The sequence below is a fragment of the Kryptolebias marmoratus genome, linkage group LG24 (genome assembly GCF_001649575.2).
Source record: "Kryptolebias marmoratus isolate JLee-2015 linkage group LG24, ASM164957v2, whole genome shotgun sequence".
NCBI classification, from domain to species: domain Eukaryota; kingdom Metazoa; phylum Chordata; class Actinopteri; order Cyprinodontiformes; family Rivulidae; genus Kryptolebias; species Kryptolebias marmoratus.
The window spans coordinates 23,089,708-23,104,155 of record NC_051453.1 but is presented as its reverse complement, the minus strand read 5'-3'; the positions used below and the strand labels follow the sequence as shown (position 1 = coordinate 23,104,155).

The 14,448-nt window shown below is 41.8% G+C and overlaps 1 protein-coding gene across 1 annotated transcript in view; it reads left to right on the top strand.

Annotated features, from left to right (window-relative positions):
• The window catches only part of LOC108248746 (epidermal growth factor receptor substrate 15-like 1), a 145,172-nt gene that overhangs the window by 123,074 nt on the left and 7,650 nt on the right, over positions 1–14,448 (top strand). Inside the window, exon 26 of the mRNA XM_037974303.1 lies at positions 4,964–4,980. Coding sequence (XP_037830231.1) covers positions 4,964–4,980 — 17 coding nt within the window. The remainder of the gene's footprint in view (positions 1–4,963; positions 4,981–14,448) is intronic.

The window sequence follows — 14,448 nt, the reverse complement described above, 5'->3', positions numbered from 1 at the left end:
CCACCCTCCACCGCAGTGACCAAACTCCCCTGCTTCACTATGATGCCAAATGTGTCATATTAAAAAAAAAAATTAACAAGACTCAGGATGTTAATCTTATGACCTCATACAACAAAAATGGTTAGGAAAAAGGTAAAAAGGAAAATAGGAAAAAGCTTTACTGCACAATCAAACAGTAATGTGTGTCGTGGCAGAAAAATAATTTCCAGGCACTGTTAGATGAAATCACTCAAACAGGTTTATTTATATATTCTGCACAAAATATAAAGAGCATTAAAGATAATTAAGAATTAACATCAGAGTCCTAGGTCCAAACGGGGAAGCTCCAAATCAAAGCTCTGGCCCCCAAGTTAATACAAGAGCTTATATTAAAGATATTGAAATACTGAACCAGAAGGAGGAGTTAGGGAAAAGCAAGACAGTCTGGTTCTCTTGAGGAGAAAATTCAACATCACTCCTGTAAACAAGGTCATTCTGTGAGAACCCATGGGACTTGGAATAGAAGACATAACATAGTCAGGACTTATCAACAACAGGTGTTACCCTATAATAAATTCTGCCACTACATGTGCAAGTCTTTGGTGTGCTATAATGTTGTATTGTAAAGGGAACTGTTAATAAGTCTTTCTTTGGAGGTGATGCTCATAAGTATCGGTTAAATGGGACTTAATCTTACTGTAAGGCTTTCTTTCTGTTGCCAGTAGGAGGACTGCAGGTTCCAGATGCTAAGGAGGAAATGGAGGAGATGAAGAAGCTAAGTGGTGGAGAGTGAGCAGGCAGGCTGAGATTCAGGTGAGTATGAGACTGAGGTTTTTACAGATTGAAGGTAGGTAGATAATCCTCAGGTTTGCAAAACAACTCACAGGTGAGTTCCAATGAAAGTCTTTTAAAATTTACCACAAGGAAGATCTGGAAATGTAACACAGGAAATGTTAACTTGATGAGTTAAAAAAAACAGTAAGAAAAAACCTCTAGGAGACCAAGATCACCAAAGTAAACTAGCGAAGAGTGGTGATCCAACTGCCTTTTAAACTGAAACTTGATTGAAAATAATGAATCTCAGGTGTCTCTAGGACCAGAGGAGGAGGTGGCAGCATTTGCTGGACAACCTCTAAAACTGCATGTACCTGCTTGGACTGTCCATCTGCAGAGAAAAGGATAAAAGGGTCAAAAGCAGGAATACAAAATAATGGAAACTTGGACATCTGAAAATCCTGCCACCTGATTGCCGATTTCTCTTGTTGGGATGTTGTCTGTATAGGTCATTAATTAATGAAGGATCCAACACGAAGGAGTGGGGAATCCAGGGCCTTTCTTCAGTATAACCTTTCCAGTTGAGGTACTGGAGCCCTTGGCCCCAGCAACGGACAACTCGAATATGATCAACAGTAAAAGGCAGGACAGCTGTCAATGAGCCAGATGGGTGAAGGATTCCAGAGGAAATGATCATCCAAAAAAAAAGGTGGTTTACATCTACAAAAAGAGGATTTGAAGTTTTCAAAAGCAATATCTCAGAATGAATGAAACAGAGCTACTCTAACATGCAGCCACCTTAAGTGGTGCAATTCTAGATGCTAATAACACAGGAGCACCACCTGCTCATTCTGTACACCTAAGTCATGCCACCTGTATTTTGCAGTGGTGGGATGTATTGGAGATGGACAGCAGTCTGAGTACAGGAAATGGGTGCACAATCTTGTGGAGTGTTCCCGCAGGAATCATCTGCTCCTGAAAGTAGACAAGATGATTGACTTCAGAAGAAGAACGTCTCCTACCACACCCATCAACATCTTGAGTAAAGAAGTGGCGGTGGTAGACAGATACTAATACTTGGGTGTGCACCTGGACTGCAGGCTGAACTGGAGCACCAACACTGATGATGTTTACAAGAACGGGATGTGCAGACTATTTTCTGAGAAAACAGGCCTTTTATTGTGTGCAGTAAGATGTTGCAGATCTTTTCAAGAGCCATTTTCTGTGCTGTAGTTTTATGGGTAGCAAAACTTGGAGACGTTTGAGTCAGTGAAAGACAAGAGAACAAACTGCTCTCCATTAGTCCATCATCCCATCCATCCATAACGACAAAGAACAAAGAGCTCTTTCTCCAACAGACTCAATCCACTCTGCTATCATAAAGGACCCTTCTGGAGGTCAATCAGACCATTTTTCATCTCACTGTTTAACAAACTCATCTTTATGGAAAATATGAATATTATTTAAATGTTATGTAATACTATTTCTGATAGTTTTGCTTTTTTGAAGTTACATTGTTTTGATGTTATAATATGAAATTTAATTTAGATCTGCTGTGCCAAATTAGTTTCCTTTAGGGATAAATAAAGTATACATTTATTTATGTAGCTCTTACTTTGTTGCTGTATGTTCAAATATGCATTTTTTATATGTTTAATTTAGTTTCAATATGATTCGTTGTTTGAGGCTTAAATAAAAGTGTCATGTTACATTGTAATTGACAGTGTCACAACGGTGACAGTGAGTTGGAAGGATATAGAGTTGGGACTTTTGTATCCAGGACACAGCCCCGTGTCCCAAGTGCGCACACTCTGGCTCCAACAATGCTACATGCCAGCTCTGGGGGAAAAAAGGATCTGAACTGGAGAAGGTGAAATTACTTTGTCCATTTGTAATGATGCGGATGGCATCAACTACTCTGCTGACCCTCCTAAAGGGGTAACACAAGTTAATGTAAATAAAATTAATTTTTGACATTTGAAAATCAATTTAGAATCTACCATACCCTTGATGTGATGCATTTAAAAATAGATACCCCCACTCCTAAAGAAAACACAAACTTGTTGTGACTTCCTTAAATATCCCCATTTATCCCCATTTATCCCCAAATATCCCCAAATACGGTTTCCTGCTTTGAATAAATATGTCTGTCGTATTGGCTGACTGGTGTCACTTCAAGTTATTCATCGAACATACAAAAGAGCAGTATCACCACTCAACTGTCAGCTCTGGAGTCTGTTATCATTTTATCAGCTTGCTGTGTGTCTCTGTGTTCAGTTGCTCTGCTGTAGCTCTTTTTCTTACACATGACTTTGTTTTATAACTTTAGTATTTTCTAACTTTTTCTCTCCGCTTGTCTGTCAGTTGCTGCTGTTAGCTTCATGCTTGACCAACTGTTTCTATGTGCATTCTCACATACTAAATGACACAATGAGTACAAAAAAGGTTATTAATGAAGATTGGTTAACTGTTTAAATTGAAGTTTATATTTTTATCTAAAACTTCACACATACTTATTTATAAATAGGCTAATAATAAAATCACTGCGGATGGGGATTGATTCAAATAAATATTTTCTCAAGTTCTTTAGTGTTTTTGCTAAATTTACTAAATCTTCAATCAGTCGTCCTATTCAGCAACTGAACACAAATCTACTGTTCCTGTAAAACTGGTTATTTATTATGAAGTTAAAAAGTAATTATTAGGATCTATTAAACAAAATAAAATAAAGTTTGGAACCCAACCAAGCAGTTGCTTCTCTAAAGTCAGTGCTGATGTCTTTCTATTTTGGCAATGTGTTAACACACACCTGTATGCTCAAGAGCAGCAAACAGATAAAAGTGCTTTTCTAGAGGTGGTCCAATTGATGATGATCAGTTCATCAATACATTTGATCAGAGTTTCTGCCAGACATTTACCACCTTAGTTCGTATGAAAGCAACAAAACTTGCCTTTTTGTTCTGGCATAATTTTGTCAAAACTTAGATATTTTTATCATCTGAGCTTGTATTTGTCTCATTTTCAGAACAAATTGAGTTTTATTGTTCTTGAAAGGTTAGGATTGAAAGAGGGTATGCTACTTTTTAATAACTGTTTGATGTTTTAAATGCTTTAAAAAAGAAACTACCAAATTTTACTTTAAACTTTAAATTTCAGATAAAATGAAAAATTGGAATTGTCTATTTTTATTTATAATTTCTTGTGACAGAAGCCATATTAAACTCTTCTTTAGTTGTGGTTTCAACTAAGTCTCACTTGTACCAGTCTTGCAGATTGAAGCAAGTGTAGGCACTTGGTCTGAATATAAAGTGCCTTGAAAAAGTCTTCATCCCTTTGAGCTTTTCCACTTTTTGTCATGTTTCAACCACAAACTTCAATAGATTTTACAAGGATGTTATGTGACAGACCAACACAAAGTAGTGCATAGTTGTGAAGTGGGAGGAAAATAAAACATGATTGTCAACATTTTTTACAACTAAAAGTCTGAAATATGTGGCATGCATTTGTATTTGCACCCCTTTTATTCTTGTACTCCAAACTAAATTCTAGAGCTGTGACCTAACACCAAGTTGGTCACAGGTTTGTCTTCCGCCTGTGTCCTTTCTCTGTGGTATGTGCATGTTCTCCCCAGATACTCCGGTTTCCTCTCACAGGACAAAAACATGCATGTTAGATTAATTGGTAACTAAATTGTCCCTAGGTGTGAGTGAAAGGATGAATTGTTTTCTGTCTCGTTTGTCTTTCTGTGTCCCTGTGATGGATTGATGACCTGTTCAGGTTGTACCCTGCCTCTTGCACACTGACAGCTCTCTGTGACACTGCACAAAAAAGTGAGTAAAAAATAGATGTTGGAGTTTTGAAAGTTTTATTTGTAAAAAATAAAAATGTTGAAAACCATGTATCATCTTCCTTCCACTTCACAGTTATGTGCTACTTTGTGTTGGTCTGTCACATAAAATTCCAGTAGATAACTATGAAGTTTGTAGTTGGAATATGATAAAATGTGGAAAAGTTCAAGGAGATGGAGACATTTTTAGGACAATGTAAGATAAAAAAAAACCCCACTTAAATCAGTGTTCAGAGGACTGCATAGAAACAGCTGAGTTTTTCCTTTATCCATGTGTGTGTTTTATTGTGAAGTAGTTTAGATCTGCTAATCTGACCAATGTCTGGTTTATAACTTCTGTTTTGTAATCCACCTTTCTGACAGGACCTGATAAAGTCAAGGTAAGAAACTGTACACACTAAGAAAATTCACACTAAACTGATTTATAATACTACCAGAAATGTTGTTTGTTAATGTTTATGAGGGTCTGTCTATTTTAGCTGTACAGTAACATGAAAGAGGCGTGTGTGGCGCAGTGGTTACAGCTGTCTCTTCCCAGCAAGAAGGTCGCAGGTCACCTCCTGGCCTGGGGCCTTTCCGGGTGGAGTTTGCATGTGCATATGGTGGTTTCCTCATACCAAAAACATGCTGGTTAAGTTAATTGGTAACTCTAACTTGTCCCTAGGTGTGAGAAAGAGTTTGAATGGTTGTTTGTCTCTATGTGGCCCTGTGATGGACTTGTGGCCTGTCCAGGGTGTTCCCTGTCTCTCACACAGCTCCCACAATCCGAAAAGAAAAAGCGGGTAAAGAAAATGGATAGAAGTTAAGACATAAACTTCCCATCATTTTCATCCATGTCCATTCAATAAAGTTGTGAAGTTTAGACTCATTAAAAAGTTGGAATGTTTTTATTTTTCCATTTCACTGAAGATATTAAACAGTTCAATGAGTTGGCAGAGTTATATTCTTATAAAAAGATTCCCTTCATGAAGCCACATCACATGAAAACATTAACATGCAGAGCCTTAGAAAAAGTCGTCTTCCCCTTAAACCTTTCCACATATTGTCATGTTACAGCCAGAAAAGTAGACTAACACATAGTAGTAAACAATAATTAAGTGAAAAGAAAATGAAACGTGGTTTACTAAATGTTTTACAAATAAAAATCTGAAAAGTGTGGCATGCATTTGCATTCACCCCCTTTTCTTTAATACACTAAGCAAAAATTACATGCACAAGAGGGCTGAAATGAGAATGATCACAACGAGCAGGTTAATGAGCCGATAAAGTGTTGTGATTCAGCTCAGCCTTAAATACCAAAGAGGGTCATCAGCTGAAATTGACGATAGCAGTAGAAAAAAACCTACACTCTCAAAACTCATTCAAGAAAGTAAAATAATTAATGGAGAACAAACAACAGGAATCCTGACAGTACCCCTCCCTTAATGGTCACCATCTGGTGACCTAAGTCATTTGGTTCGTGTAGAAGGTGGTAATGAGATCGGGGTTGAGGATGTTTCAGCTTGGGATCGTTCTTCTGGCCCTTACCCCTTCCAGTCTATCAATTACTGAAGGCCTTGGTTCGTACAGCAGACATCAAGAATGCTGCATATTGTGTAAGCGTGATGACTGACGTGGTGGTGGGCGTACGGCTGGAGGGCAAGGAGTACTGGTAGAGATGGGTTTGATTTGGAAGACATAGAAAGTAGGGTGTATCCTCACAGTCAGAGGGAGCTTATGACAATTTAATGAGGGGTTGATGATAAATTTTATCTCAAAAGGTCTTAAGCATCTTGGGGCTAGTTTCCTGTAGGCTTGTTTGAGAGGCATATCACAGGAGGAGAGCCAAAATTTCTGACTAGGAGAGTACTATGGAGTCAAGATTCATCTGGCTCTCCAGTCATCTTTGGCATGATGTCGATTTTGATCCACTGTCTCTAATAAAGCTGCTATGGTTTGGTGCCAAATCCACCAACATTGCAGGTGTTGCTGAATGGAGGGTACAGCCATTTCAGTCTCTTGAATGGGGAACAATGGAGCTTGACACCTTAGAGAGGCTTCAAAAGGAGTTAGTCCAATTGTGGAAGATGTTTAAGTATTGTGTATAAATTTGATCAAGGGCAGGTTTTGATGTTACAGGACCCTGAATAGTATGCGATGGAGAACTGAAAACTGGCAAATAAAGACCATTCGGCTTATCTTGAGTTCAAACACTTGGCCAATTGAAGATAGGCAATATTTTTGTGATGTGTCCAAATGGTAATTTGGCTTCTTCTAACCAGTGTCTCCATTCCCCTTGCCCGTCTTTCTGAAATCATAATTTCTTTCGGCAGGAGACTATCGGCAAAAGAAGAATGTGCGTGGATGTACTTTGTTATCAGGATCTATTTATTGAGTGTGGTTAGAGGACCAGTAGTTTGGCTGTAATTTTGGATGAATTGGTGATAGAAGTTGACAAAGCCAAGGAATCACTGGAGTTGCATTTGTGCAGATAGGGTAGGCCAGTCAGACACAGGTTTAATCTTTTCCAGATTTGTCTTTACCAGCCTGATCATGAAGATGTACCTGAGGTAAGTGACCAAGCAGACGAGGAATTCACATTTCTCTGCCCTAAAGTACAGTAGGTTTTCCAGGAGGTGTAGAACTTGTCTGACGTGGCTCTAGTGATGCTCTAGGTTCTCTGAAAAAAATGAAAAATTGTTTTGAAAGATGAAAACAAACAAGTTGAGGAAGTCTCTTAAAACATTAGTGAAAAGGGCTTAGAAGATGGCGATCACGTTATTAAGTCCAAACATCATGACGAGATAGTTAAAATGTCTCAAAGGTGTTTTGAAAACTGTCTTTCAATTGTGCCTTTCTTGAATGCATACAATATATATCATATTGTATGCATCCATTTGATTTCTCAGGTCCAATTTGGACAAAATCTGGGCATTACGTAACTAAGTCATTCAAAGGTACATGGTTCTTGTTTTGAGTCTTGTCCTTCTTTTGTACAAAGAAAAATCCTCCTCTGACTGGAGAGGTAAATGGGTGGATTATTCCAGTGGTAAATGAGTCTTCATGTACTGGCTCAAAGTGCCTTCTTAGGTCTGGACAGGTTATAATGATGACTGGAGGGAAGTGGAGCTCCAGTCAGCAAGTCAGTCGCACAGTCATAGGGGCGACTGACTTGAAGCGAGCAAAGAAAAGGGACCATCTGGCCTGTCTGGGGTTCAGTTTTTTTGCTTGATGAAGGTAAGCAAGGTTCTTATGATCAGTCCAAATCACAAAGGGGACCTCAGCCCCATCCAACCAGTGCCTCCACTCCTCCAGGGCCAACTTGATTGCTAGGAGTTCACGGTTACCAACGTCATAATTAGTCTCGGGGGGACATAAACGACGGGAGAAAAATGCACAGGGATGCAGACAGTTATCCTTAGGAAAGCGTTGAGAGAGCACCGCACCCACCCCGGTATCGGAAGCGTCCACCTCGACAACAAACTGCAGATGAGTAACCAGGTGGATGAGGATAGGGGCGGAAGAAAAGAGTCTCTTTAACTTACAGAAAGCATTCCAGAGAAAGGTACGGAGAGTAGAGGTGAGGGGTAAGGGGGTTTCCACCCGACTGAAGTACTTGATGAAGCGGCGGTAGAAATTTGCAAATCCGAGAAAACGCTGGAGCTGTTTACGGTTCACAGGGGTAGGCCACTCTGCCACGGCTCTCACTTTCTCAGGATCCCTCCGAACCTGCCCACACTCAAACCCAAAATTCAAGAAAGTAACAGATGGAACACCAAACTCACATTTTTTGGCTTTGACAAAAAGCTGGTTCTCCAGGAGGCGTTGTAGGACTGCACGAGCATGCTGAGTGTGCTAAAGAGGGTCTCTGGAATAAATCAGAATATCGTCCAGATAAACAAAGACAAACTGGTTAAGAAAGTCTCTGAGGATATCATTGACGAGAGCCTGGAAAATGGCGGGTGCATTAGTTAATTTGAATGGCATCACCAGGTATTCAAAGTGAGTGGAAGACCGCCTTCACAACCTAGAGGGGTCGTGAAGGCGGTCATCTTGCCACTCCTGATGCAAACCAGATGATACGCATTCCAGAGGTCGAGCTTGGAAAAGATAGTGGCTCCTTGAAGCTGCTCAAAGACAGAGACAATAAGAGGTAATGGATACTTGTTCTTAACAGTAATCTTATTAAGTTCTCTGTAGTCAATACAAGGTCTCAGGGTTTTATCCTTCTTGGATACAAAATAAAATCCCGCGCCTAACGGTGAGGTAGAGGGGCTGATAATGCCAGAAGCCAGAGAAGAGTCAATGTAGGAGCGCATAGACTCCTTCTCCGGACCCGACAGTCTAAAAGGTCTGCTAGATGGAAGGGGGGCATTGGGAAGGAGGTCAACGGTGCAATCATAGGGGCGGTGAGGAGGTAGGGAGAGGGCTTTGGTCTTGGTGAACACGGGAGCGAGATCGTGATAACAGGAAGGAACACGGGATAATTCAATCACCTCAGATTTAGCAAAAGGAGTGAGGAGGGAACAGCTGCCCTTAAACAATTAGCAGAACAGGAAACACTCCAAGAAGTTACTCTTTTAAGAGAGCAGTCAATGACAGGGTTATGTTTCTCCAACCTTGGAAAACATAGGATAACTTGAGGATTATTTGAATGAAAAACAAAAAACTCACCCAGTTCGTGATGGTTGCCAGAGACCACAATATGAAGCGATGGAATCCTGTGAGTAATGGTGGAGAGAGTCAGGCCGGTGAGTGCCGCCATGGACAGGGGTTGAGGCTATTTCTCCTTGGAAATGCACAATTGTTCCACCAGGTTGTCACTGATTAGGTTTTGTTCAGCTCCCGAGTCTACTAGAGCCAAAACAGGCAAATGGATCTTGTCTACATTGAGGGTGGAGGAGAGAGTTAGCCGGTTGTCAGGGGAAATGTTAGAGACACCCACCAGTACCTCCTGCTCTACTGATGGGATCAGCCTTTTAACTGAATAGGACAAGCAGCGATGAAGTGACCCTTCCTGCCACAATATATGCTCCTTGGCCGCAAAACGACGTTGTCTCTCTTCCGGGGTGAGGTGAGTGCGTCCAGTTTGCATAGGTTCGGGCTCGGGAGAGCTGTTTGAAGAGAGGGAGTGGTCTACTAGATCCGGAAATGAGGGAGCCGAACAGGCACCATTCTGGGGATTGTAGTTCCCAGGATTCCTGCGCTCCCTGAGGCGGTTGTCAATACGGATCGCCAGGCTGATTAGGTCATTGAGATTATCTGGCTCATCCCTCGTGGCCAACTGATCCTTGATTAGGTCGTTTAAAGCATTAACGAAAATGCCCCTAAAAGCGAGATCGTCCCACCCCGCTTCACGGGCAGCGATCCGGAAACGGATGGAGAAGTCCGCCACCGATTGTGTTCCCTGCTGGAGTGCCAACAGTCGTTTGGAGGCAGTTTCCTGGTGGAGAGGGAGCTCAAAAACCCACTGGAAATAACTAAAAAGGTAGAGAATAAGCAATCATTTACGGACGAGGTATGAAAATATGCATGAGCCCACCTCAGCGTGTCTCCTTGGAGTGCAGAGACTGGGTAGGTGATCCGTGCGGCGTCGGAAGCGTAGGTTTGAGGAGCTCTATTAAAGGCCAGATTGCACTGCAGCATGAAGCCACCAAACTATTCGGGGTTACCACTGAAAAATTGGCTTGGTTTGAAGTCGGGCTCTCAAGGGACGGGTTGACGGGACGAGACGGTAAGCTGGGGTGCTGGGTTGGAGCTGGCTGTGGCAGGTGGTGACAAAATAGAGGTTTCTCTCTGGTCCAGGGAAAAAAACCATACCACCAAGTCTGTCCATATTTTCACTCTGCTTCTGTTGCTGGGATAGAATCCTCGTTAATGCGCCCCCCTGAAGAGCGAGCGAGTCGAGGATTTGTTCATCATCTGTCTTGCTGTGGGTACTCATTTTGGCTGGATCATTCTATCAGGTTTTAACAAAGATAGTACCCAGGTTCAGGCTAAAACGAATAAGAACAAGACCACAATAATAGAAGTGTAAGAGTCTTTATTTAGGCTAACGTAGAGGAGAACTCAGGCAGGTACCAGGTGAGTAGGCAGACTCAGTGGAGGAGGCGACGGAGATCCCAGAGGGAGATGGTTGAAATCCTGAAGGGCAGGACTGACGAGGGTGTCTCTTTCAGAACAACCTAAATGGCCGGACAGAGGCAGAGAGGTTACCAAGGCCGAGCTTAAAGAGTCCACAGCCAGAGAGAGAGCAAGAGGTCCCAGGGGAACCAGAATGAGGACTCCGGAAGAGACAGCTTTGCAATGCGGCTTCCAGGGAACTGAATGATCCAGCAAGGACAGGATCTCTCCCAGAAGCCTAAATGCCCTCAGAGCTCATCAGCCGAATCGGGTGCAGGTGGGAGACAGGAACTCCACCCATGCCACTCAGGATCCACAAGGTGAGTCACATCAACCTTCCAGAAGCCAATCTCCACATTGCCAGGAGTCATCCTAAAACAACAAATGGTTTGGAGAAGAGATTAGTTGAAATCTAAAGTTGTTCGACCAGTTCTTAATGGATAAGGTTCAGTTTGGCTCTGAAGTTCACCAAGGCCTGAAGAGGAATAGTTTTTTTTATTTAATCTTTCTATTTTCAGATGATGGATTGAACAGAGCTCTGCACCCTGCAAACAGAAGACAAATTACAATCCAATGTAAACACCAATATTCATATTAGTATGCTATATAGGCCTGTAGGCCTTATTACTAGGCCAGAAAGCTTTTACTTATAGATTAAGCTAGCCTTTTCTCTGTAACTTCTCCTGTTGTTACTCCTCTATTGCTGTCATTCTTGTTGTTATTCTTCTGTGCCCTTATATTGTAAAGTGTCCTTGGGTGTCTTGAAAGGCGCTACAAATAAAATGCATTATTATTATTATTATTAAGCCATATTTGATAATAAAGGAAATAAGCTGTTCTCCCATTGCTCCAGTCCTGCATTTCAATGACTTATGATGTGAAATAAAGTAAAAGAAGGCAACTAAACATAATAAAAAGAACATCATTTAAAGTAAAACTTAGCTTAGTTTAGCCATAACTTCTAGAGGTAAAATGAGCAAACAGAAAATGTCCAGAGCAAAAAAATTGACAAATTATCCTTCTTAAACAGAAATATATTCTGTAACTCACCAGTTTTGTGGATACACACTCTTATAAACTCACGTAAACTGTTGCCAAACACGACTTCTGCTGTTTTACACTGCTTTCATGAACACTATTCTACATCCCAACATAACATTATTCACAAAACGACCATGCCTTCTAGTGGCAAGGCTAAAAAAAACTTAGCACAGTCCTACCTTCAGAACACTAATACATACCACACTTTTTCAGATTTTTGTTTGAAAAAATGTTTGAAAACCTTGTATTATTTTTCTTCCACTTCACAACTATGCACTACTTTGTGTTGATTTGTCACATAAAGTCCCAATGAAATACTTCGACGTTTGTGGTTGGAACAAAATTTATTTGTATTGCACATTTAAAAACAACACCAACAGATATAACATAAAACAAAAAATAAAATAATAAAACAAAACTCATAGATATTAAGCCACAAACAAGTTTAGAAAAAGTATCACAAAATCAGCGACTCAAATTGTCTTAACAGCCAGTTAAAACAGATCTGTTTTTAAAAGAGATTTAAAAAGTGAAAGTGAAGATTCCTGTCTAATGTCAGAGAGCAGGTTGTTCCAAAGTTCAAGAGCCACTGCTAAAAAAAAAGCCAAATCTCCTAAGAGCTTCATCCTGGCTTTTGGGAGAACAAAAAGCAGCTAATCAGATGACGGGTGGGTCAAACCGACCGGCACAACTTTAAACCGAATGTGTCTTGTGTTCCTGGATAACATTGAATCTCCTTACACAATATCTCCTCAAAACAAGATTCAAGATTTATTCATTGTCAATTCACTGTATTTTAAAGCCGCAGAGGAGAATTACTTCTGTCAACTGCAAAAAATATATACAATAATAATATAAACAAAGAATTATAATGCAATAATTAAAACATGCTTCTTTGTTATCTTCCCCATAGTAACTACTATCAGGAATCTAAAATAATAAGTTTTTGGCATAATAAATGTTCTTTTTTGATGTTTTTAGAAAGCACTTGAATGATTGTTTAATGTTGCAAAACAGTCATTTCTGGAGCTTTTGGGGGAAAAAAAGTTTTACCAAGATCACACATTGAGAAAGAAAAGTTAATTACCCACATAGGTAATGAAACGAAACTGAGTAAAGTCAAAAAACTGACAAGGCAGGACTTGACAGGATTCAGAACCACAACGACAAGATGAAGTTTTAAGATGTTTATTGTAAACGGAACTGGAGCAGGATCAGAGTCTTTGTTCAGGACACTCACGTGACCGCCTTGGAGCGGGACCGGAATAGGTAAGTCCACGGTAACTTGATGTCTCGTAGCAGACAGACGTGTCTGAAAGGGGTTGAGGCGAGAGGGAGAGTCCAGGTCCAGGCAGGGGGTCGATACTGATGAGTCAGAGAGCAGAAGCCAAATCCAGAAAGGGAGAATCCAAAAGGCGAAGTTGAGAACGGTAACCGGGAAGCAGAGTCCGAAGCAGTATCCAAAAAGGGGCAGGCAAGGCTTGTGGGTTGTGGAACAGGCAAGGGTCGAGGAACAAGAAGTCAGGCAAAGGCTGTGACATTTACTGAGGCTGGACATTTACTGAGTATAAACCGTTCAATAATCTGGCAGTGACTGACTGGGAGCTGTGAGTATTTATGCAGGGCAAAACAGGTGAAGTAGATGATGGTAATTGCGTGGGCATGGTAACATAGGCGTGGCTTGAAACTGGGAGAGTGGAAAGTTACGTGGCTGTGGCATGACTAGAGGCAGGAGGCGTGGCAGGAACAGATGAGACTGTGACAGAGCCCCCCACTAAGGGCCCGGCTCCTGACGGGCTGCCTGGTTGACCCGGATGAGCCCTGTGAAAGTCCTTAATCAAGGTTTTATCTAAAATGTCTTTGGCAGGAACCCAGGAACGTTCTTCAGGCCCGTATCCCTCCCAATCGACCAGATAATGTATCCGGCGACCCCAACGTCTGGAACGCAGGAGCCTCTTGACCATGTAGGCAGGACCGCCATCGATGAACCGGGCGGGTGGACGGGGTCTGGAGGAGGAACTGAGTCCAGACGTCTTCAAAGGTTTGATTCTTGATACGTGGAATGAAGGATGGAACCTGGTAGCTCTTGGTAGCTGGAGTCTTACGGCGACAGGATTGATGACCTTGGAGATCGGGAACGGACCGATGAACCTGGGTGCGAGCTTGCGTGATTCCACTTTAAGCGGTAAGTCTCGCGTAGACAGCCACACCTTCTGCCCAGGCTGGTACTCAGGTTGCTTCGATCGCCTTCGGTTTGCTGCGCAGGAGTACACCGCCGACATCTTTAACAGGGCTTTTTCGGGCCCTGGCACAGGTTCGGCGACACCTATGGGCTGCAGCAAACGCCGAAGGAACCCCAGCCGCTCTCTCTTGGAGGGTGAAGATGGGAGGCTGGAACCCATACACCGTGTAGAACGGAGAGAGACCTGTGGCAGCAGAAGGCAAAAAGTTCATGGCATGCTCCACCCAGGGTAAGTTATCAGACCATCTAGCAGGTTCACTTGAGCACAGAAGGCGAAGCTTGGTCTCGATTTCCTGATTGGCCCGTTCCGTCTGTCCATCCGTCTGAGGGTGAAATCCTGAAGACAAACTGGTAGAAATATCCAACAGGTTACAAAACTCCCGCCAGAACTTGGAGATGAATTGAGGCCCACGGTCAGAGACAATATCCTTAGGGATACCGTGGAGCCTAAATACCTCCCTTG